Source organism: Odocoileus virginianus, chromosome 9 (assembly GCF_023699985.2).
Source record: "Odocoileus virginianus isolate 20LAN1187 ecotype Illinois chromosome 9, Ovbor_1.2, whole genome shotgun sequence".
Classification (NCBI taxonomy): domain Eukaryota; kingdom Metazoa; phylum Chordata; class Mammalia; order Artiodactyla; family Cervidae; genus Odocoileus; species Odocoileus virginianus.
The window spans coordinates 27,162,110-27,185,144 of NC_069682.1; the positions used below are offsets into that span (position 1 = coordinate 27,162,110).

The following is a 23,035-nucleotide window of genomic DNA, read 5'->3' on the forward strand; positions in this document are numbered from 1 at the left end:
AGAAACGAACTGTACTACAAACATTCTGAAGTATGAACAGCACTGAAGAAAGAGGCATATTTGTGTACTACTAGGTGCATGTGATTTAACGTTCTTTAGAAAGTTCTCTGTTCAAAGACATGACAGGCAATTATATCTGCTTTCTTGAGGGCTCTCTCCTCTCTCAGTGCTTCTACTCCATCCCTTCCAAAGGACTCTCGACCCTCCCATTTTCTTTATTCTGGAACCACTCATGCTTTGAAGGGCTACACTGTTTACCTTCCAGCCCTTCTTAGGAGACTGCAACTCCTTACAAAACACTTCGTTCTGTATCCAAGGACTCTCTCCTTCTTGATGTTCTATCTTGATGTTACCTGACCCCCATCACATTCCAATAAAGACAAGCAGAAGCAGGACCCCAGGGCCAAGCTACAAGGCCGCCGACTCATCACTTAGAACAAAGGGGTTTTGCCCAGATAGCATCCAAGGTTCTGTATGGCTTTGCACATTAGTCATATTATTGACTCCTCTCTGTCTTCCTGGAGTTGCCAGCAGAAGTAATTTCTTAAAAATCCTTGAGACCATCACAGAGCAGGTCTGGGCTTTCTTAGCAACCACAGGGGAAGCATGAGGCTGTGAGGATGCACAGCGAAGAAAGAATGAGGAAGCAACTGAAAGCTCCATGTGGCTGAGTCCCTACAATTCTGGAAACCCCTTCAAAGTGGAGGCGGGTTTAAACAACTCCCCTTAGGACACACCAGGGAAGCCAGTCATTCTCCAGTCACATTTATGGTTTCTGTTTACTTCCTTGAATTCTACTGATAACCTGCCATCTCACAGGGATTAGTGTGGTCCAGGCTCTTACACTAAGTTGAAACCTCTTTGATGCATTTTATAAAACAGAAGGCAAAGGTGGGGCAGAAGAGAAGCCCCAGTTGATGGGTTGCTGGGGTGCTAAATGGACACCACGCTGGTGGCTGCCTTTCCTGGGAGGAGGACTGATTCTTCCTAGGTCAACTGGCCAGTTATTTCAGTGGAAAACAACCTGAATATAACCTTCCAAAGGCTTTCTCTCTTCCCTCTGAAATAACAGAGTGATTTTAAAAGAAAACAACTACTCTAAAATCAATTGTCCTATGTCTTCTCTCTGTCTTACCGTCATCTCGCATTTTATAATTTATTCAAGACACCTTGGAATTGGGGCACAGAAAAATGAATGAGGTCGTCCCGCCAACTTGGGGGTTTTATGATGGAGACTGGACTGGAGGTTTCATGATGGCCTCAGATTATCATGTTCCCTGAAATACTACTTCCCTCCCAGGCCTATCCATTTAAATGAAAAGTCAACTTTTCTCCCCCAACAATATTCACTTAAGATGAACACCATGCAACTCTTTGGGGTGTTGGTGATTGACTATTTATTGCATTATTATCAAACAAACATTCAAGGAAGAAGAAACATTTCTCAAAACAGGTACCACAGAGGGAAGAAAAGCGGGTAACAAATCACCAGGTGACCTTGAACTGTAACCAGACATTTATCCACATTCTACAAAATGGATTATATGTTGCAGGGATAAAAAGCTTTCGCAGGACGATCAGTTTCTGTAAAGCACTAGACAATTAGGTGAAATTCAATCAAAGCGTCCCTGGGAAATGCAGCAACGTACTCACCTCATGGGATTCAACCCAGAACAGCCTTTGTTTTTCAAGTTTATGTTGTGATTCATGTAAAGTATTGGGGAAAAGAAATGGGGGAGACAAGAAAATGACTCAGGAATTGAGACTCCACCACCCTCTGTTCACCAGAAGGAGGAACAGGGACCACGTTAGCACGGAGTTCTCTTGGCCGAAAATGGAGGTAACAGGTGGTCTTTTACTGATAAGGAATTATTACCTATTTTCTGACTGGTGGCTTTTAGTTTCTGTGATCTTTGAGCACTGTGGCTCTCGCCAGCATAGGGTAAGAACGACTGAGTGGACTTACAGATCTGCCAGGAGATGATTCAAAATCAACTATAAAGCCTGAACACTCTTCGCCAAGTGGAAGGCAGAAAGAGCAAGCTCAGAGAAAGGGAGGCATGAGAAGGACTCAGCCCCTGCAGTCCAGTCTCCCCGCCCCGAAGCGCTCCCAGTGCTGCTGGGCGGGGGCGCTGTTGTGCTCCCCTGGGAATCAGATTCAATGCCACCCACCCTTCCCCTTCCAGCTGTGACATGTGGCGAGTGGGCGTGTACATCTCTGCACAGCTGGGCAGGCTGCTCCACCAAAAAACGTTGCAGGGGCAAGTGGAGGGAGGTTGAAGACAGGACAGAAAACGTCAAACTCTGATCTGACACTCGAAAAATTCAATGAAAAGAACTTCTGGGATGAAATACATTTAGGCAGCCAAAGGAGAGCTCAGAGAGGGTGCTTAAGGCAACCAGTCCCAGCAGAAAGGTTCAGCGATTCAAATTCATGAAAGTTCAACCCCGCAGTGGTGCAGACTGAATTCCTTAAATGATGGTTTCAGCGCACCAGAAGTTGTAGACAGATTCCCCCCTTTTGCACCTCTGGTTCTCCCACTTAGAAAGATACAAACACCTATAAAAGATGCAAACACAGATTCCCCAGGCAGAAGAAAGAGATGAGATTATTACCTGTTCCGTTTCCATCTAATCCTCGCAAATAAGGAAAGCCGTCCACCTCGGAGGGGGAGCCGGCGGCCGTGAGAAAGGCGGTCAGGTCACTGTAGCTGGTGTTTTCCGGCAGCCGCAGGGCTCTTCTCTGGAAGTGCACTCTAGGCTGCGGCCGGGCACCTGCAGATATGAAACTCTGAGTTACCTCCCGGAGAAGCGGTTTCTGTGTTTAGAAAATGCAAACCCCGGAGAGGCTCCTCTAAGGTTTCAGCGTGGCTCCCCTGCCCCCACTCCTCCCCACATCCCTTCTCATGGCTCATTCACGCGGGGCACAGAGATGTGACAACATGCTATTATGGGGACAGAAATAATAGCCCATTGTCACGTCTGCTTTGACACAGGATGTTATTTAGGTTTTTCACAAAAAGCTCTATTTGTGAGCGGTCTTTTCATTGCCCAGTCTTGGCCTATGGGTAGGGGTATCGTTTTGGGAAAGAACATCTACATAAGTGAAATGAGTAGATGGCAATTAACATCTTGAAACACACAAGGCAAGAGAAATCTTTTGAGATTGTTACAAACACATCCTTAGTCTTCCTGGTAAAATCTGGTCTAAGTGCACAGACCACGCTGGAGCAGAGCAGGCAGCAGATGCACAGCTGGACAAGAAACGCAAATAAGAACCCACAGTGAAATGTCTCTTGGCCTTCTGTCTACTCTGGTGGGTGCATCCAACTCCTGACTATTACGTTACAGATTTTATGATGAGCCTCTTGAACGGATGTGAGAACCACTCCTTCCAGGAAACCCTGTGCAGAAGGACGGCTTGAGCCGACAGCCCCGTCAGACAGTTACCTTGTGACACCATCCTCAGTTTGACTTTGCTCCAGATCTTGTTTTGACTGTAAAACCTGAACTAAAATCTAATGATGTAGTGAGGGTCACCAGACATAAATGTACTAAATCAGTTTGTACACAACCAGCAAAAACATCATGAAGACAAAAACTCACAGAGATGGGAGTTGGGAGCGTTTACTGACAGAAGTACACATCTCTCTGGGTTAAATAAAGTGGTTCCTCAAACCAAGTGGTGTGCCCTGATGTTCTGGCCATTGTATAACCTGCTCCAGGATTGAGGGAGACCACATTTCTCTGTGGTCAGCTGGACGCTCCCTCTCCTTCCAATTCGTGGTTGTTCTGACACAGCAGCTCTGCCCAGGGCTCATGGTCTTTCACGTCTACACCAAGGTTCCTTTTCACTCTGGATCAGAAGCTTTTAGGGGAAGAATAAGCCTGTCAGGAAGTGTTCTAGGGGAATTCTCTAGTGGTCCAGTGGTTAGGACTTGGCATTTTCACTGCCGAAGACCCAGGTTCAGTCCCTGGTTGGGAAATTCAGATCCTGCAAGCTGCACAGCATGGCCAAAAACCAAACAAACAAAAACCAGAACTGCTCTCAATAAGGGAGTTCTGGAGCTCCAAGGATCAACTAATCCAAGTCTCTTCCAATAGGTGAGGCCACAAAAATCCAAATGGACTCACCACCAACAAAGACTCACAGGGTGGGCTGCCTTGACCATGGATGACTAAGGAGGTCATGATGGTACCCCTACCTCCTGGAAACTACTGACTGTATTTCTTAAATGATTGGTCCTCCATAAACATTGGCCCAGCTCTGGAGCCTGTGGGAGCCAGATGCCCAAGCTCACAACAGTCCTATTTAATCCTGCTGCCTCCACTTAAGCTAGGTGGACACGTACATCAGTCTGTTCCAGACCATCAGTATCCTTTCTTTACCCCTACAACACAGCCATGGTGATGCCCTGGCATCCCTGCTGCTGTATCTGTTAACTTTCAGGTCACCTTAGCCCTCTGTCCTCTTCCTCTGATCTCACACCACAGTGATGTCTTCCTGCTGTCCCCTCCGTGGTCTGCACAGAGCTTGGGCGCCTCATGCTCTGGGGGTGCTCCACTCATGCCGGGAGCACTGGCCTCACTGGATCCCTCTCCCATCCACCTCCCACACCTGTTGTCTGCCTCTTTCCTTCTTCTCTAAGCTGCCCTCAGAGATTAAAGGTCAAAGCAAACCCTTTCTCATCCTTCTCCTCACCCTCAACTATATAACAACATCCTGTCCTCCTAGTCTCATTTTTTTTTTTGTTAGATAGACAAATGATTTTTGGAGTGGTCTCAAATTGCTTGAGCTGCTTTTATTTTATAAACGTTTTAAAATTAATTCTTATTGGAGTATTGTTGCTTTGGCGGCTCCGTGGTAAAGAATCTGCCTGCCAATGCAGGAGCCACAGCAGATGTGGGTTCGATTCCTGGATCAGAAAGATCCCCTGGAGGAGGGAATGGCAACCCACTCCTGTACTGGTACTGGTGCCTGAAAAATTCCATGGACAGAGGAGCCTGGCAGTCTACAGTCCATGGGGTTGCAAAGAGCTGGACATTACTGAGCGACTGAGCACAAATGCACAGAGTTGCTTTACAATGTGCTAGTTTCTGCTTACAGCAAAGAGAATCAGCTGTAAGTATACACATACCTCCTCGTTCCTGGAGTTCCCTCCCATTAGGTCACCATTATTTTCTTTCAATGATGGTGAACTTTCTGGGATTCGGTTCCCTTTCTCCACTGCTCTTCATTCTAAACAATATTGCTGATGTCTGGGTTTTATACACTGAGAAATGGGAAACTCACTACTATGAAGGAAGGAAGGGCATGGCTGCAGTGTAAAGGTGCAAAGAGGGGCCGTTTCCTCATGAGGGTCGAGGCAGAACGCAGAGGCCAGGCAGGTTACCCCAGAACGTGGGTCGGGTACTGTGTGCCCCTTCAGACCCCTGAGATGGGCAGGTTGAGGTCACTATGAAGGCTCCTTTCACTGAGGAACAGAAACCCACTCAGCCTAGACCAAGGAAAAGGGGAGGCTGCTGAACCCCAGGAAAGCAGTCCAGCCAGGCCTAGAGCCCTGATACCACAACCAAGGCTGTTCCCAGTTCTCAAGCCACTGGGCATTTCATCTCCATTCTTTTTTTTTTTAATTTAAAATTTTAATAATTGACACTTTAGTTTTAAAAAGTTCTCCTTAAATTCTATTTAAAAAGGTATCCTTTTCAGATTGAGGGGGGGTTTTAAATAGGTGACTGCTTTTGTCATTGGTTCCTCATTTTTTTCTTTTTCTTTTGGCCTTATCTCTTAGCATGTGGAACTTCCCTGACCAGGAATCTAACCCGCATCCCCTGCTGTGGAAGTGTGGAGTCTTCATCTAACTGGACTGCCAGGGAAGCCCCAGTTCCTTAGTTTGTAAAATTAAAGTATAATTGATTTACAATACTATGATAGCTTGAGGTGAACAGCAAGGTGATTCAGTTATACATATAAAATTTTTTCAGGTCATTTTCCATTATAGGTCCTTATAAGATATTGAATAGCATTCCCTGTTATATAGTAAATCCTTGCTGCTTATCTATTTTATATATAGTAATGTGCATCTATCTGTTAATCCCAAACTCCGGGCTTACCCCCGCCCACCTCTTTCCCCTTTGGTAACCATAAATTTGTTTTCTATGTCTGTGAGTCTATTTTTGTTTTGTAAACAGATACATTTGTATTATTTGTTAGATTCCACATATAAGTTACATCATCAGTTCAGTTCAGTTCAGTCACTTAGTCATGTCCGACTCTTCGCAACCCCATGAATCGCAGCATGCCAGGCCTCCCTGTCCATCACCAACTCCCAGAGTTTACTCAAACCCATGTCCATTGAGTCAGTGATGCCACCCAGCCATCTCATCCTCTGTCATTTCCTTCTCCTCCTACCCCAATCCCTCCCAGCATCAGGGTCTTTTCCAATGAGTCAATTCTTCGCATCATAGGTCACCCCAATTCTGTATCTTCCTGTCTCTGTCTCTCTGCGTGTCTATTTCTCTCTGCCTCTGTCTCTGTCTCTCTCTCGTGCCTGCTCTTACTCCCCGGCTCATCGTGCATTTCACTGGGAGCTGCATCCCTCCCCTCCCCTCTCCCCCTGCTGCCTTCCTTCCCTCTTCTGTGCAGGAGAACCTGCTCCCAGGCCAGACACGCGTGTCTGTTTTCTGTGGCAGGGGAAGTATTGTGGGGGGGGGGGGGGCACAGAAGGGCGATGTGGAGGCAGGTTTCCTAGAAGGAGATGTGGCTGGTCCAGTTGCTTTGACACACGCTGTGACCAGCACGCCCTGATACCTGTGGGGGATCAAACACAGTCCCCCCAGGAGTACAGGCAAGACCTCTGCCTGGTGAAACAACCAAAGAAACATCTAAGGAGTATAGAGGTTGAAATATTCTAAGCCACAGTGCAAATACAATCTAAAGTGGGTGTGTGTAGGCTGGGCAGGGAATGGTATGTTCTTAAGCCTAAATTTATGTATGAAAGCTGCTACATTCCCACACTTTTCAGGAGGGACTGGACTGGGTGTGGATGGACGGTGGAGGGGGACAGGGCTGTCTCTTCTGTGGATGTCCCTCCCCCACACTCCCCACAGCAGCTGCTTCAAACATCCGCTGTTTTTCTCAAACTTGAGGCTCCACCGCCATCCCCCATGTGCTTAGGCCTAATTGTACTGAAAACACCAGGGCACCACTTCTGCCTGCACTTCAAAATCTTTCTTCCATCTCCTCTCTGCCTTTCTGTCTCCCCCCAAGGTCAACCCAAGTATTCTGAGTTTTGCTTGTTTTATTGTAAGACTTGTTATTTGACCAGTTTTCTGGACTTCATCAAAAATCTATCTCTAGGGACTTTTCTTCTCCAGTCAACACATATATTCCTTACTTCCTCATTGAGAAAAATAACAATAAGACACGACTTTCACTCTGTTCTCCCCATCAGTCTCCTCTCCTTCCACCCAATGCCCAGGGACGTGGCTTTCACCCTCAATACACGCTGCCCTTGGAAATGTCAACTGACAACTGCATAATCTGCAAACCCTGTGACCCTCGCTCGCCTTCACCCCTCCAGCTCTTCACAATGATGTGCACTGTTCCCCACCCCCGCCCAGCAGCCCTCCCTGCTGGCGGTGGCGGTCCTGCACTCTGCTCTCTGCAGAGTCGCAGGCCTTTTGCTCCACGAGTGCTTTCTTTTCCTCCTACTTCTGATGAGAGATCCTGAAGTCTCAGCACAGTTGCCTCTGCTGTTTCTGACTCTCCCCTGACTTGTCGCCCTTGCTGCAGCCTCACAGTCACCTTCCTGTCCTGCCGGCGACTCTGCCAAGTTCCATGCCTTTTCAGCACCTCGACCTGGATGCCCACTAGGCATTAAAACCATCACTACCTTCTCTCCCACTTGACAAAGACCTACTCTCCCCCAACACCCAGGTTTGATTACAGGTTGTCAACACTGTTTTCCCTTTCAACTCTTCTGCCCATTCATTCAAGTGCTGGGACTGCCCAATCTTCCCATATCCATTTCTAGCATTGTCTTTTTCTTCCATTCTGCCTTCACCCTACATGACCTTATGCTAACCCTGGCTTCAACTATCATAAAAGTCTCCTAACTTCCCTGTGCTCCAGCCTCATCCCTTTCCTGCCTCATCTACTGATGATTCTCAAATTCTGCTCTGACCATGACCTTTCCCCACCCAGAAACTTTCAATGGATCCACCACTTCCAAAATTAATGAAGGCGGCAACAAAGACCAATGTAGACTCAAACTACAGCTCCACTTATCTTACGAGAGGTGCAGTTCAGCGCTTTAGGATTTACAAAGTTCTTGTATACACATTATTTCACTTAGTAATCTGTGTGTGCTACACTCAGTCACTCAGTCGAGTCCGACTCTTTGCGAGCCCAAGGACTGTAGCCCGCCAGGCTGCTCTGTCCATGGGATTTTCCCGGCAAGAATACTGAAGCACTGGAGAAGCGATTCCCTTCTCCAGTGGATCTTCCTGACCCAGGGATTGAACCAGAGTCTCTTGCATCTCCTGAATTGGCAGGCAGATTCTTTTACCACTGAGTCACCTGACAATCTCCTTAATAATCTACAAAAGAATAAAGAAGATGTGGTAGATATATATAATGGGATATTATTCAGCCATAAGAAAGAATGAAATGAGGCCATCTGCAGCAACATGGATGAACCTGGAGATTATCATACTGAGTGAAGTTAAGTCAGACATAGAAAGACAAATATATGATACAGCTTTTATGTGGAATCTAAAAAATAAATGAATGATTACAACAAAACAGAAACAGACTCATAGACACAGAGAACAAACTAGTGGTTTCTGGTGGAGATAGGGAAGAGAGAAGGGGCAAAATAAAGGGTAGGAGATTAAGAGGTATAAACCTCTAGGTATAAAACAAATATGTACAAGGATATAAGATACAGCATAGGGAATATAAATAATATTTCATAATAACTTCAAGTGGAATATCATGTATAAAAACACTGAATCACTATGTTGTACACCTGAAACTATTTTAACATTGTAAATCCACTATACTTCAATTTTTTAAAAAGTAGGGGAAAAAAAGGCAATTTGCAAGCATTCTGTGACAAGGAGCATATTTATAGATCCAGCCTATGGTGGTAAAGAGCCCTATGTTAATCAGTGCCTATGCTGGCCCTTCCGCTTCACCACACTGTTAACTTGAAACTGCTCCCGGCTTTCTATATAAAACACTGTCCACAATGACTGGAGAAGGGAATAGCAAACCACTTCAGTATTCTTGCCTTGAGAACCCTATGAACAGAATGAAAAGGCAACAATGATAAGACAACCACTTTCCTGACTTTCCAAATGAAATCGGGTGCTAAGTCATTTCCATTGGAAACATGAGTTTACTTCGAACTACGTGTGCATGTTTGCGCATGCGCGCGTGTGTGAGCACGTGTGTGTGTGAGAGAGACAGCAACAGAGACAGAGAAAGCAGTCTCCATAATTCCACCTGGTCTGATGAGAACAGTTTTAGGGTGTGTGTGGTCTGAGTTTAGATACCTACCTACAGACAGGAAAACAAGTGAGCAGTCTTTTTATTGTTGAAGGAAAATGCTCATTAACCATGAGCTTATTCTATTTTATTCGGTTGTAAACATCTCAAAACAAAACTTCACTTGAAGCATTAAATCTTGCTAAGGAGAACACCTCTGCTTCTCCCATCTCCACCTCTCAGCCACTGGCCTTCATTCTTTCAAATCTTTTGCTCTAGTGTCACATAAAACCAAACAACGGGGCATCACCCAAAACTATGCACATAACACGTGTGAGGCTCTGTCACCAAACTGTCATCTCACCATCTCCCCCTTCCTTTGGGGGAGTCTGACACATGATAACATCCAGGCAACACAAAAATTCAAATGGCTGACAGCACTTACATTTCTGATTGGCAAGAGTTTATTTTTTTCCTCCTCTGATTCCATTTAAAAAATAAAGAAATGCACCTACACTTGACCAGTTTGAGAATAAAAATTTGAATGTATCATTTAGAAATTCAGTTTTATATTGGTTTTTCAGACCAGAACTGCAAAGACCAAAAATTATCTACATGTGGTTTTCCTTCCAACTGGTAAGAAAACAAGAAACAAGATCACCTAGTGTTATCCTGGTATGTCTGTACTCTACTGAGACAAGGAAAAGTACAATTACTCAAAAAGTAGGGTGAATTAAAAAATTAACAAAGTGTAGACAATTTTTAAAAGCTGGAATGCAAATGAGATTTTGGAAAGGGAGAAATAAATGGTTTTCAGTTTCTGGTTACATAAAAGAGGGAAGTGATACAGCAGACTGAATAAATTAATCATACTAAAAACTACCTGGATGTCTTACATCCCTAAGCTTATAATATGACCATACTTCTTGCTCCTGAGAGAGAGAGAGAGAGAGAGAGAGAGAGAGAGAGAGAGCATTCTAATACTCTGACTGTGTGTCTGTGTGCATGTGGGTACCGATGAACTGTCCTCCTCTTAGCCTCCATGACAAAGCAAATAATTAACTGTAGCATGAGTGATCTATACAGGAAGTACAAAAAGCAGTGGGATCTGGATGGTTTTTAAAATATTTACTTACTCAGCCTTTCAATGAACTGCTCATTGTATACGGATACTAAAGTGGGTGTGGGGCCAGGCCCTGGGAGTGTTAAGGTGAATATGACCCTCACTCTTCAGGTTTTTCAGTTTTGTCTGGGAGCTAAGACATTACTGCCAGATATGGCAGGAAGGGTGGTTTTTGTGATAAGATACACAACCCTCAGCTGGAGGGCTGTTTTAATCCACCTTCCTGGTTACTGATAAGAAAGAAGGGGGCATAAGGGAGGCAGGAATGGGTGGAATCCAAGGTTGGAGCCAGAAGGTGTGGAAGGCACATGGACGCCTAGTTCTGGGCTTGGGGAAGCTCTGGGAACATGTGGCAGGAGTTGGTAGATTTCACTTGAATGTTGTACCATTAACAAGACTCCATGAATCCCTAGTCTGCTTCTTTCTGCTACCAGCTGGCACCCTTTTTGGATTCATACTTTCTGTTCCCTTGTAGGTGGCCTGGTGTGATCACAGACCTGCTGCATCTCATGATTCTACCATTAGCTAAGATCCTCACCTCTTCTGGGTTCTTAGTTCAATTCCAGGAAAAGGAAGAGAGAGAAGAGCTTGGGTTGGGGAGATCCACTGGAGAAGGAAATGGCAACTCACTTCAGTGTTCTTGCCTGGAAAAATCCCATGGACAGAGGTACCTGGCGGGGTTGCAAAGAGTTGGACACGACTGAGCAACTAAGCATAGACACATAGGCTCGAATACTTGCCTACTAAAGAGTGGGAGATCTCTAATCTACTCTAGGAGATCAAACCAGTCAATCCTAAAGGAAATCAACCCTGAATATTCATTCAAAGGACTGATGCTGAAGCTGAAGCTCCAATACTTTGGCCACCTGATGCAAAGAGCTGACTCATTGGAAAAGACTGATGCTGGGAAAGACTGAAGGCAGGAGGAGAAAGGGACGACAAAGGATGAGCTAGTTGGATGGCATCAGTGACTCAATGGATATGTGAGTTTGAGCAAGCTCTGGGAAATGGTGAAGGACAGGGAAGCCTGGCGTGCTGCAGCCCATGGGTTCACAAAGAGTCAGAACACAACTGGCAACTGAACAACACAGAATGGGAGAAAACAGTGGTGCAGGGGTTAGAGCGTATGAAATAGCCATCTTGGAGAGTCAGAAAACAAGTAACTCCTCCAGCCACATGTTCTGCTGTGACCATGAGTGGCTGAGTCACCCAGGGTCAGAAGTTATTTATTCAGGCAAAGATGGCAGTATTATTCACAAGAGCCAAGACATGGAAACAATGTAAGTGTCCACTGATGGATGAATGGATACAGGAAATGTATGCATGTTTATATATATGTATATGTATACACACACACACATATATGCAGTGGAATGTTATTCAGCCATAAAAGGAAGGAAATTCTGCCATTTGGGTCAACGTGGATAGACCTTGAGGACACTATGTTAGTGAAATAAATCAGTCAGAGAAAGACAATATTGTATGATCTCACCTATAAGTGGAATTAGAATGGTTGCCAAAAGCAGGAGGCAGGGGATGAGGAGAACAGATAAAGGTGGTTAAAGGCACAAACTTCCAGTTATAAGATGAATACGCTCTGGGGACATAATGTATGGCCTGGTGCCTGCAGCAGACTTGGGTATGGCATAAGCTCGGAGGAGGAGGAGGTCGTCAATAACCCCACCATTGAGCTGCCAGAACTTACATAGGACTGGGGAAACAGACTCTTGGTGGGCACAAACAGAACCTTGTGTGTACCAGGAGAAAGGAGCAGTGACCCCACCAGAGACTGACCCAGACTAGCCCGTGAGTGTCCAGGAGACTCTGGTGGTGGCATGGGTTGGTGGTGGCTTGCTGCAGGGTTGGGGGCACCGAGTGTAGCAATGCATGCATGGGACCTTTTGAAAGGAGGTCGCCGTTATTTTCATTATCTCCATCATAGTATGGCCCCAGGTAAATAGCAGGTCAAGTGGGCCTTAGGAAGCATTACTATGAACAAAGCTAGTGGAGGTGATGGAATTCCAGTTGAGCTATTTCAAATCCTGAAAGATGATGCTGTGAAAGTGTTGCACACAATAAGCCAGCAAATTTGGAAAACTCAGCAGTGGCCACAGGACTGGAAAAGGTCCATTTTCATTCCAATACCAAAGAAAGGCAATGTCAAAGAATGCTCAAACTACCGCACAATTGCACTCATCTCACATGCTAGTAAAATAATGCTCAAAATTCTCCAAGCCAGGCTTCAGCAATATGTGAACTGTAAACTTCCAGATGTTCAAGCTGGTTTTAGAAAAGGAAGAGGAACCAGAGATCAAATTGCCAACATCTGCTGGATAATCGAAAAAGCAAGAGAGTTCCAGAAAAACATCTATTTTTGCTTTATTGACTATGCCAAAGCCTTTGATTGTGTGGATCACAATGAACTGTGGAAAATTCTGAAAGAGATGGGAATACCAGACCACCTGACCTGCCTCTTGAGAAACCTGTATGCAGGTCAGGAAGCAACAGTTAGAACTGGACATGGAACAGCAGACTGGTTCCAAATAGGAAAAGGAGTATGTCAAGGCCATATATTGTCATCCTGCTTATTTAACTTATATGCAGAGTACATCATGAGAAATGCTGGGCTGGATGAAGCACGAGCTGGAATCAAGATTGTGGGAGAAATATCAATAAACTCAGATAGGCAGATGACACCAACCTTATGGCAGAAAGTAAAGAAAAACTAAAGAGACTCTTGATGAAAGTGAAAGGGGAGAGTGAAAAAGTTGGCTTAAAGCTCAACATTCAAAAAACTAAGATCACAGCATCTGGTCCCATCACTTCATGGCAAATAGATGGGGCAACAGTGGAAATAGTGGCTGACTTTATTTTTTTGGGCTCCAAAATCACTGCAGATGGTGACTGCAGCCATGAGATTAAAAGATGCTTACTCCTTGGAAGGCAAGTTATGACCAACTTAGATAGCATATTAAAAAGCAGAGACATTACTTTGCCAACAAAGGTCCATCTAGTCAGTTCAGTTCAGTTCAGTTGCTCAGTCAAGTCTGACTCTTTGTGACCCCATGAACTGCAGCATGCCAAGCCTTCCTGTCCATCACCAACTCCCAGAGTTTACCCAAACTCATGTCCATTGAGTCGGTGATGCCATCCAACCATCTCATCCTCTGTCGTCCCCTTCTCCTCTTGCCCTCAGTCTTCCCCAGCATCAGGGTCTTTTCAAATGAGTCAGCTCTTTGTATCAGGTGGCCAAAGTATTGGAGTTTCAGCTTCAAGGCTATGGTTTTTCCAGTAGTCATGTCTGGATGTGAGAGTTGGACTATAAAGACAGCTGAGCGCCAAAGAATGGATGCTTTTGACCTGTGGTATTAGAGAAGACTCTTGAGAGTCCCTTGGACTGCAAGGAGATTCAACCAGTCCATCCTAGAGGAAATCAGTCCTGAATATTCATTGGAAGGACTGATGCTGAAGCTGAAACTCCAATACTTTGGCCACCTGATGCAAAGAACTGGCCCATTTGAAAAGACCCTGATGCTGGGAAAGATTGAAAGCGGGAGGAGAAAGGGACGATAGAAGATGAGATGGTTAGATGGCATCACCAACTCAATGGACATGAGTTTGGGTAAACTCCGGGAGTTGGTAATGGACAGGGAGGCCTGGCGTGCTGCAGTCCATGGGGTTGCAAAGAGTCAGATGTGACTGAGTGACTGAACTGAACTGAACTGATTGTATATTTGACAGTCGCTAAGAGAGTAGATCTTAAAAGTTCTCATCACAAGAAAAAACTGTGCGATAATGGATGTTAACTAGACTTATGGTGGTGATCACTGTGTAACATATATACATCAAATCATTGAAGATATATGTCTATTATATTCCACTAAGACTGGAGGTGGGGAACCATTATATTTCAGTTGTGAAACAACAATGGCAAAGGTAATTAAAGAGAAACTGGAGGTCCCAGGCCCAACAGCCCCCACTGTGGTCCTGATGTGAAAGGATGCTGAGGACTCAGGCCTAGTTCTGCTGTGTCTTAGGAGAAAAGCAGGAGATGACTTAGGGCTTTCACTGCGCAGATGACATTAGAATCTATATATCTATTCCTGTTATCTCTCCCAAACTCAGGTCACATATGCTCCCAGACATTTCTCCTTATTTCTCTTTATACACTTCTAAGAGTAGCATGTTAACCTCCTTGTATGTTCCCACAACTATGCAATAAAAAAAGGAATAAAGTCATCTCACTTGCAGATGGCACATGGATGTGTTAGGCAGATAATAATTGGTGTAAATAGTATTAAAATAAAGGAATAAATAAAACAAAACAAAAAAGGGGGCTTCCCAGGTGGCACTACTGGTAAAGAACCCACTTGCCAATGCAGGAGACATAGAGACTTGGGGTTCAATCCCTGGGTCGGGAAGATCCCCTTGAGGATGGCATGGCAACTCACTCCAGTATTCTTCCCTGGAGAATCCCATGGACACAAGAGCCATGGGGTTGCAGAGTTGGATACGACTGATGTGACTTAGCACAAACAAAAAATGGTTTTTCCAGTAGTTATGTACGGATGTGAGAGTTGAACCATAAAGAAGACTGAGCACCAAGTAATTGATGCTTTTGAACTGCGGTGTTGGAGAAGACTCTTAAGAGTCCCTTGGACTGCAAGGAGATCAAATCAATCTACTCTAAAGGAAATCAACTCTGAATATTCATTAGAAGGACTGGTACTGAAGCTGAAGCTCCAATACTTGGGCCACCTGATGTGAGGAGCCTATTCACTAGAAAAGACCCTGATGCTGGGAAGGACTGAGGGCAAGAGGAGAAGAGGGTGACAGAGGATAAGATGGTTGGATGGCATCATTGACTCAATGGACATGAGTCTGGGAAAACTCCAGGAGATAGTGAGGGACAAGGAAGCCTGGCGTGATGCAGTCCATGGGGTCACAAAGAGTTGGACACAACTTAGGGACTGAACAACAACAAAAAGTAAAGAAACAAACAAAAAAGAATCTGATGAAACATTAAAAGACAGGAAATATCATTTTCAGGCCCATGGTTAAGATGGAAGAAACCCAATCATCTCAGCACAAAAAAGGTTTGATACAAGTCTGATTCCAAGTTCCAAGGCCAGCCCCAAACAGAGGGCAAATTCCACAAACCTTCTGTACCAGATTTTCTGGAAGAGCAGTTAAGAGGGGTGAGGTCACCTTTACATCACTGCACATGAGATGGGCTAAAAACACAAGGGGATAAGAGAGAGAAAAAGGCCACACTTGAACGCCTGGGAATTTTTTGTTTTCTTTTTTGGGTGGGGAAAGAAATTTTTTTTATTGTAAAAAACACCTAACATTAAATTACTGTCTTAACCAGTTTTTTTGTTTGTTTGTTTTTGTTTTTTTGCCGTGCTATGTGGGATCTTAGTTTCCCAAACAGGGATCAAATCTGTGTCCCCTGCATTGGGAGCATAGAGGTTTAACTCCACTGGACTGCCAGGCCAGTCCCCATCTTAACCAGTTTTATGCGTCCAGTGCACCAATGTGAAGTATATTTACACTGTTGTGCAACAGATCTCTAGAACTGTCCTGTTTTGCAAAACTGAAACTCTAGGGAGTTTCCTGGGGGTCTAGCGGTCAGGACTTGCATTTACACTGCAGGGGGTGAGTTCAACCCCTGGTCAGGCAACTAAGATCTCACAAGCCACAAGGCCTAGCCAAAAAAATTAAAAACAAACAAACAACCCCCCCCTGAAACTCTATATACTCAAATGCTTATGAAACTTTTCAGAGTGATCTTATCCACTGATCAGTGAGGCCCAGGCAGGGTCTGGGTTCTGACCCTGGGATGAAATTTCTCACCTCTGGAGGAGAGACGTGGTGTGAACAGAGGGTGGAGCCTCTTCTTACCTCTCTGCACTTCAAAGGCTGGGCTGATAACAAATAAGGCCACAGCCAACAGTTTCACCAAAATGCCAACATGTCCGCGCACTTATAGGGACTACAGCCATTATGTCCAGCTGCGAACATGCTCGTGGCCATCACTACCTGACTACCCATTCCTCACATTTTAACAGCTGGCCCCAAAGTTACCATCACTCCTCTTTTTAAATATCAGACATACCTTGGAATCCTGACACTATCTGGACAACGTCTTCATACACCATCAGGGTAGCAGATCGTTCTGGAAGCAGGCCCAGGCTTAGTGAAGAAAATACTGTGGAAACAAAGATGGATATGAAGGAATTCTGACTTCTAAATCAAAGTGCTCATACCAATTTTTTAAGTACTCTGCATTCTTTGGATTCTCTGGGTTAAAATCAATCAACAACATTGATTTTTTTACTAATGTGACATAATAATAAATATATATCTGTTCTCTGCCTCTGGTTCCTGGCTCAAAACCCCTTGTAAATTCCTGAGTCACCAGAGTATCTTTCTGATCTGATCAGGAGACTCTGGGTGGCCTCCTGGATGCGGGCTGGTCACCAAAGAGATCAAACCATGATGAGAATCTTGGAACTTTCAGGCTCACTTCCCATCATCCAGAGAGAATAGATGGGGTGGAGAGTTCAGTTCATGACTGATCACACCTGCCATGACTGATGAAGCTACCATGAGAGTCCCAAGGTACAGGCTTGGGGAACGTCAAGCTGGAGAGTACATTTATGTGCTAGGAGTGTGGTGCACCTCAACTCCATGGGGATAGAAGCTTCCATGGCCAGGACCCTCTGGATCTCACCCTGTTGTACCTCTTCATGTGGCTGTTCATCTGCATCCATTATGATACTTGTTATAAACCAGCAAATGTAAGTCATTGTTTTTCTGAGTTCTTGGAGTCATTACAGTAAAAGAAACCAGGGAGGGGCTCATGGGAACCTCTGATTTATAGCTGATTGGTCAGAAGCACAGGTGACCACTTAGGGCTTGTGTCTGAATTAGAGGACAGTCTCATGGGACTGAGCCCTTAATTGGTAGCATCTGGGCTAATTTTGGACAGTTACTGTCAGATCCCGATGCTGGGAAAGATTGAAGGCAAGAGGACAAGGGTATGACAGAGGGCGAGATGGTTGGACAGCATCACCACTCAATGGACACGAGTTTAAGCAAGCTCTGGGAGATGGTGAAAGACAGGGAAGCCTGGCGTGCTGCAGTCTAAGGGGTCTCGAAGAGTCGGACACAACTGAGTGACTGAACAACAACTGTCAGAATGGAATTGAATTGTAAGACACCCAGTTGGTATCCAGAGAGGTGGAGAACTGGTTGGTTTGAGAAGAAAACCCACTTACTAGGTGTCAGAATTATCATAAACAGAGAGAAAGGAAACAGTATGTCCTTTAAGTATTGTTAGCAAAAGTCTTTCAAAACTCCATGAGTCCTGCAATCTCTCATATAACAACTGCTTAGCCTACAACAGTTAACTACATATTTTTTATTCTTTAGAAGTTCTTAGTAAAGTATCTGAACTTCTTCACATGAGGAATCTGTTAAAAGTTACAATGCACACACTGTATGTATGTAAAATATTGGATATTAACATTTAAAAAGACTCACAATGTGTGCTTAGGTTAATGGGTAAGTCACGATAAACATTTTTTTTTCCACCGTATTTTGGGAACTAATAAGATGACACTTTGCAGGTGGCATTAATGGTAAAGAATCCGCCTGCCAATGCAGGAGACATAACAGATGCAGGTTCAATCCCTGGGTGGGGAAGATTCCTTGGAGTAGGAACTGGCAACCCACTCCAGTATTCTTGCCTGGAAAGTTCCATGGACAGAGGAGCCTGGCGAGCTACAGTTCATGGGGTCGCAAAGAGTCGGACACGACTGAAGCAACTGAACACAAGATGACAGAACTTGTGCTACTTTAAATTCTTGTTTAAAGACCTCGACTTCCAACCTAAAAATTCACAAAGCCTACACGTTTCTTGGAGATTCCCTGGCTGAACAGCACTTAGGACTCAGCACTTTCACTGCCAGGGTCCAGATTCTATCCCTGCTTGAGGAATTCAGATTCTGCATGTTGCAAGGTGTGGCCAGGGGGGAAGAACCTAATGCTTCTGGGTAGAACATGAACTTAAGAAAAAAACCAAATCAATGTATTATGGAATAACAATAATCACTAACATTACTGAAACCTCACTGACATGTCAGACTTTATTCTAGGTGGTTTAATTTGAGTAATTTATTTAACTTTGAAAACAGCTCTCTGAAAGAGGTATTATTAACATGCCCCTTTGACAGGTAAGGAGACAGGTTTAGGATAAGGAATTAACTTGTCCAAGATCCCGAATCTGGTAAATACTGGAGCCAGGATTTGAACTCTGGAGTCTGACCTTCACTGCTATGCTGCACAGGGTCAAGTTCAAAGGCCTCTTAAACTCCATCCAGACCTAAGTTCCTACGTTTTTTTTTTGTTGTTGTTGTTTATTTTTTACTGGAGGATAATTGGTTCACAATATTGTGTTGGTTTCTGCCATACATTAACATGAATCAGCGATAGGTATCTGTGTATCCATCATCCACATTGAACAGATGTCATATTTGCTTCAGATTCAAGCCACTTAGTCGTGTCAGACTCTTTGGGGCCCCGTGGACTGTAGCCCGCCAGGCTCCTCTGTCCATTGGATTTTTCAGGCAAGAACTCTGGAGTGGGCTGCCATTTCCTTCTCCAGGGGATCTTCCTGACCCAGGGATCGAACTTGCGTCTCCTGTATTGCAGGTAGATTCTTTACCTGCTGAGCCAATGGGAAAGATTGAATCAGCCATAGGTATATGCATGTTACCTCCCTCTTGAACTTCCCTCCCACCTCCCATCCCATCCCACCTCCCATCCCATCCCACGTCTCTAGGTTGTCACAGAGTACCAGTTTGAGCTCCTTGAGTCATACAGCAAATTTCCACCGGCTATCTATTTTACATATGGTAATATACATGTTCCCATTGAGAGCAGCCTCTACATTTAAAGAGGAAGAAAGTAAGGCCTAGAGAGGTAAAGTAACTTTCAAGGAAAATATTAGGAGCCAGAAACATCAAATGCTAAATAGAGCAATTATTGGGTTCATTCAGGTTTTTGGTAGGATGTTACAGAAAAACCCAAATGAATTTTTGGCCAACCCAATACTTAGCACAATTGGCTCTGGACAGTGCCAGAGGGCCCAATGAGGGGCTGGCCATGGATATAACCCCTCTTTCTACACAGTCCATTTATTTAGCTGCCATCATATATAAGGCCCAGAGCTAGATGTGCAGAATAGATCACTGTTGGGGGCAGTCTGTGCCCTTAAGGGATCTACATTAGAAGGAGGCTAAGACACACAACCAATAGCTACATGACAAGCAGAATGTGACAAAGTGCCCTGACAAAGATAAGGATGGACCTTGGTGCTGGAAAACAATCCAGAGTTCCTCCAAATGTTAAACATAGAGTCACCACGCGGCCCAGGAACACCACTCCCAGGTACAAGCACAAGAGAACTGAGAATATGTGTTCATGCAGACGCTTGTACATGAAAGTTCATAGTAACATCGTTCATAATAGCCAGAAAGTGGAAACTAAAGGCCGAACATGCTTGGCATCCCACAGGCAGCTTAAATCCAGTCTATGCTATATTCATCACTGACTATGACCCTAACACTCATTCTTTTCCTTCCCAACTCCTGCACCTCCACCCCCATTTCCACCCACTTTTGTAGGAGCCCCAAGCTTGGAGAGAGGGATACACACAGGGAGCGAGTAAGGGATTTCTTTCAGCCAACAGCACTAATCCAGTCAACCTTAGGGAACCCCAGGTGGCCCATCGCCCATCTGTTATTCTATCCACTCCATCACCAGTCAGAAATTTGAGATTCAACTCACATTCATCCAACGTTCTTTCCCTTGTATCCCTCCCACCCATTCTCCAAGGCTTTCTGAATTCTGCCTGCTAAGTATTCCTCAGGTTTATCTCTTTTTCTCTAAAATGTTCCTAAAACATTTCCTCTATTGTACCTATTTTCAACCCACTTTCCATAGCTCTCAAAGCAGTGGTCCCAAATTACAGTGAACATTTTTATCCATAAACACCTGGGCGATGGGGGTTATTGTGGGGAGTAGAAACTGCTTATTAAAATCCAGATTCCTTGGTCAATCTGGCCAGTCAAATGGGTGAGTCCTGGAATCTGTATGTTTTTACAAGCATCTTCTGATGCTAATATTTATCCATCCTCAAGACTCAGCTGCCCTCTCCACCTCCCCAGGAAACTCCTTCATTCACTCATGTAGGCTGGTGGACCTGTCCTCCCCAGCATCCCCATCTGCACATAAATCTATCAGAGTATTGATCCCATCAGGAGGAACTGGCTTCTGTGGCTGACTTCATAACTAATGGATAAACCGAGAAGCAAGTCCTGAGTCTCTAGATTTGTATTCTCAGTGGCCAGGGCAGTGTCTGACATATAGTAGGCACTTGACCAATATAAACTGAACTAAAGAGAATTTTGTGGATGAGGGTATGTGCTGGGGCTGGATGAGACAGGCATAGCCACACTTCGCTTCCATGGGCCCCAGAGGCAATGGGAACCCTGATGGGGCAGGTCCAGTGGTGCAGAGGTGAGCACGAATACTGGCCTTGTGCCAGGTACTGTGTTAGGTGCTATGCATTTATTGAGCACCTACCATGTTTTAGACACTGTGAGTGCACCTACGTTAAATACTTTTTACTCAGAACTGCTCTACAAGGTGGTATCAGCTCTATTTTGCAGAGACTGGCATCAAAGCTGGAGGGGTTCAAGCATAGATTTGGAGCCAGAACCCAGGTTATCTGGTTTCCAAAGTCCATCCTCCCCCCATTACCCTGGCAACAAGTGTGCTGGCAGATAATGTGGTCCAGGCACTAGATGGAGTCTGAAGTAAGGGGACAGAGGGGGCACCATCTGCTGCTCCCACCTACCTCATCCCCAGCTGAACTCACATCAGGCACCATCTTTGCCCCTGGTGGTAGGCCAACTGCTTTGCAGGGGTGAATGGTCATGTGATATTGTGATTTATAATATGTAATATATATTTGGTCTGGGTCTCATTTCTGGCTCACAGCTCCTAAAACCCTTGGAATCTCTTAAGTGATAAGGCCAATAAAGGAATCTTTTGTTATTCGTATCAAATGAATGGGGCTTTCATTGGGAGTTTCAGTTAATATAATGACTTTTTGGAAAGCTTCATGATAACCTAAGGAGGGGAACTGGTTGCCAGGGGAAATCGTGTGACTAGAGACTGGAATCTCTCAACCTCACCGTCCTCTCCCCCTGACCTCCAGCGAGGAGACAGCGGCTGGAGGTTGAATCAATCACTAATGGCTAATGCTTTAATCAGTTATGCCTACATGATTTAGTTTCCATAAAACCCAAGAGGATAGGGTTGGGTGAGCCTCTTGGTTGGTGAGCACCAGAGGTGCTAGGAGGTGGTACAGCTGGCCAGGGATGGAGGCTCCATGCCTCTTCCCACAGACCTTGCCCTAAACATGTCTTCATCTGACTGGTCCTTTAATAACCTTTATAATAAACTGGTAAGCTAGCAAGTACCAGCTGGGTTCGCAGACTCGGCGACACATTGCTGGATGTGTGGAAACACCACGACACATTTGGTGATTAGACGTGCCAGGAGAGGAATGGAGTATTGAGAGTGGAGGAGCAGCAGGAGTGCTTTTCCTGAGCAGGTAAGAAGGTGGAACAGAGAAAGACAGTCTGGCCATCATGCCCACCTTTTGGCAGCCTTGCTCTCAGATGCTAAAGTGAGATGAGGAAGCTCCATTTCAGCGCATTGTCCCAATGCCACTGGCTGGTTATGATCCATCATGTACAGAACGGAACAGTGGAGAAATGAGTAGAAAAGGCTTTGGTTCCATTGTACGAATAGCAATGTGAAGCCCAACCAAGCTTCACACCAGATCCCACCTTCCCTGCACATAAGGGGCACCAAAAACTAGGGCAGAGAATGCACATGTATTTTCCTAATTGTCTGACTTAATGCTTACAAAATCATTTCTGTGTGATTCCACCCCTAGCCTGATTATATGCCCTGTTTTAGAGAAAGGTAAAGACCACCTTACCAGGTAACCGGATGGGCTTCCAGGGGGCAGAGTTTGGCACGTAGGCATGCTTTGTGGCCGTGACAATCAACTGACTGCCCAGCTTATACTGGAATTTGATGAAGGCAACGCCATCTGTCCCCGAGGTACCAGAGGCAATGGACACCTGGTTGGTGAAAATCTCAATGAGCGCATCAGGGACTGGCTGATGAGTGCTGGCATCACTGATGTGGACCTTCAGGGTGACCTCTGGAAGAAGGACAGAGCAACAAAGAACTGGTTATTAACTGGGGAACTCCAACAGTGATTCTGTAATAACAGCAAAGGGAGGTAGAAAGTATTCATGGGATATGCTTAG

The 23,035-nt window shown here is 45.0% G+C and overlaps 1 protein-coding gene across 1 annotated transcript in view; it reads right to left on the reverse strand.

Annotated features, from left to right (window-relative positions):
- Positions 1-23,035, reverse strand: part of FAM171A1 (family with sequence similarity 171 member A1) — a 124,535-nt gene that overhangs the window by 31,095 nt on the left and 70,405 nt on the right. Inside the window, exons 2-4 of the mRNA XM_020881260.2 lie at positions 22,699-22,926; positions 16,735-16,827; positions 2,617-2,775 (exon numbers count right to left, since the gene is read on the reverse strand). Of these exons, the coding sequence (XP_020736919.2) occupies positions 2,617-2,775; positions 16,735-16,827; positions 22,699-22,926 (480 nt within the window). The remainder of the gene's footprint in view (positions 1-2,616; positions 2,776-16,734; positions 16,828-22,698; positions 22,927-23,035) is intronic.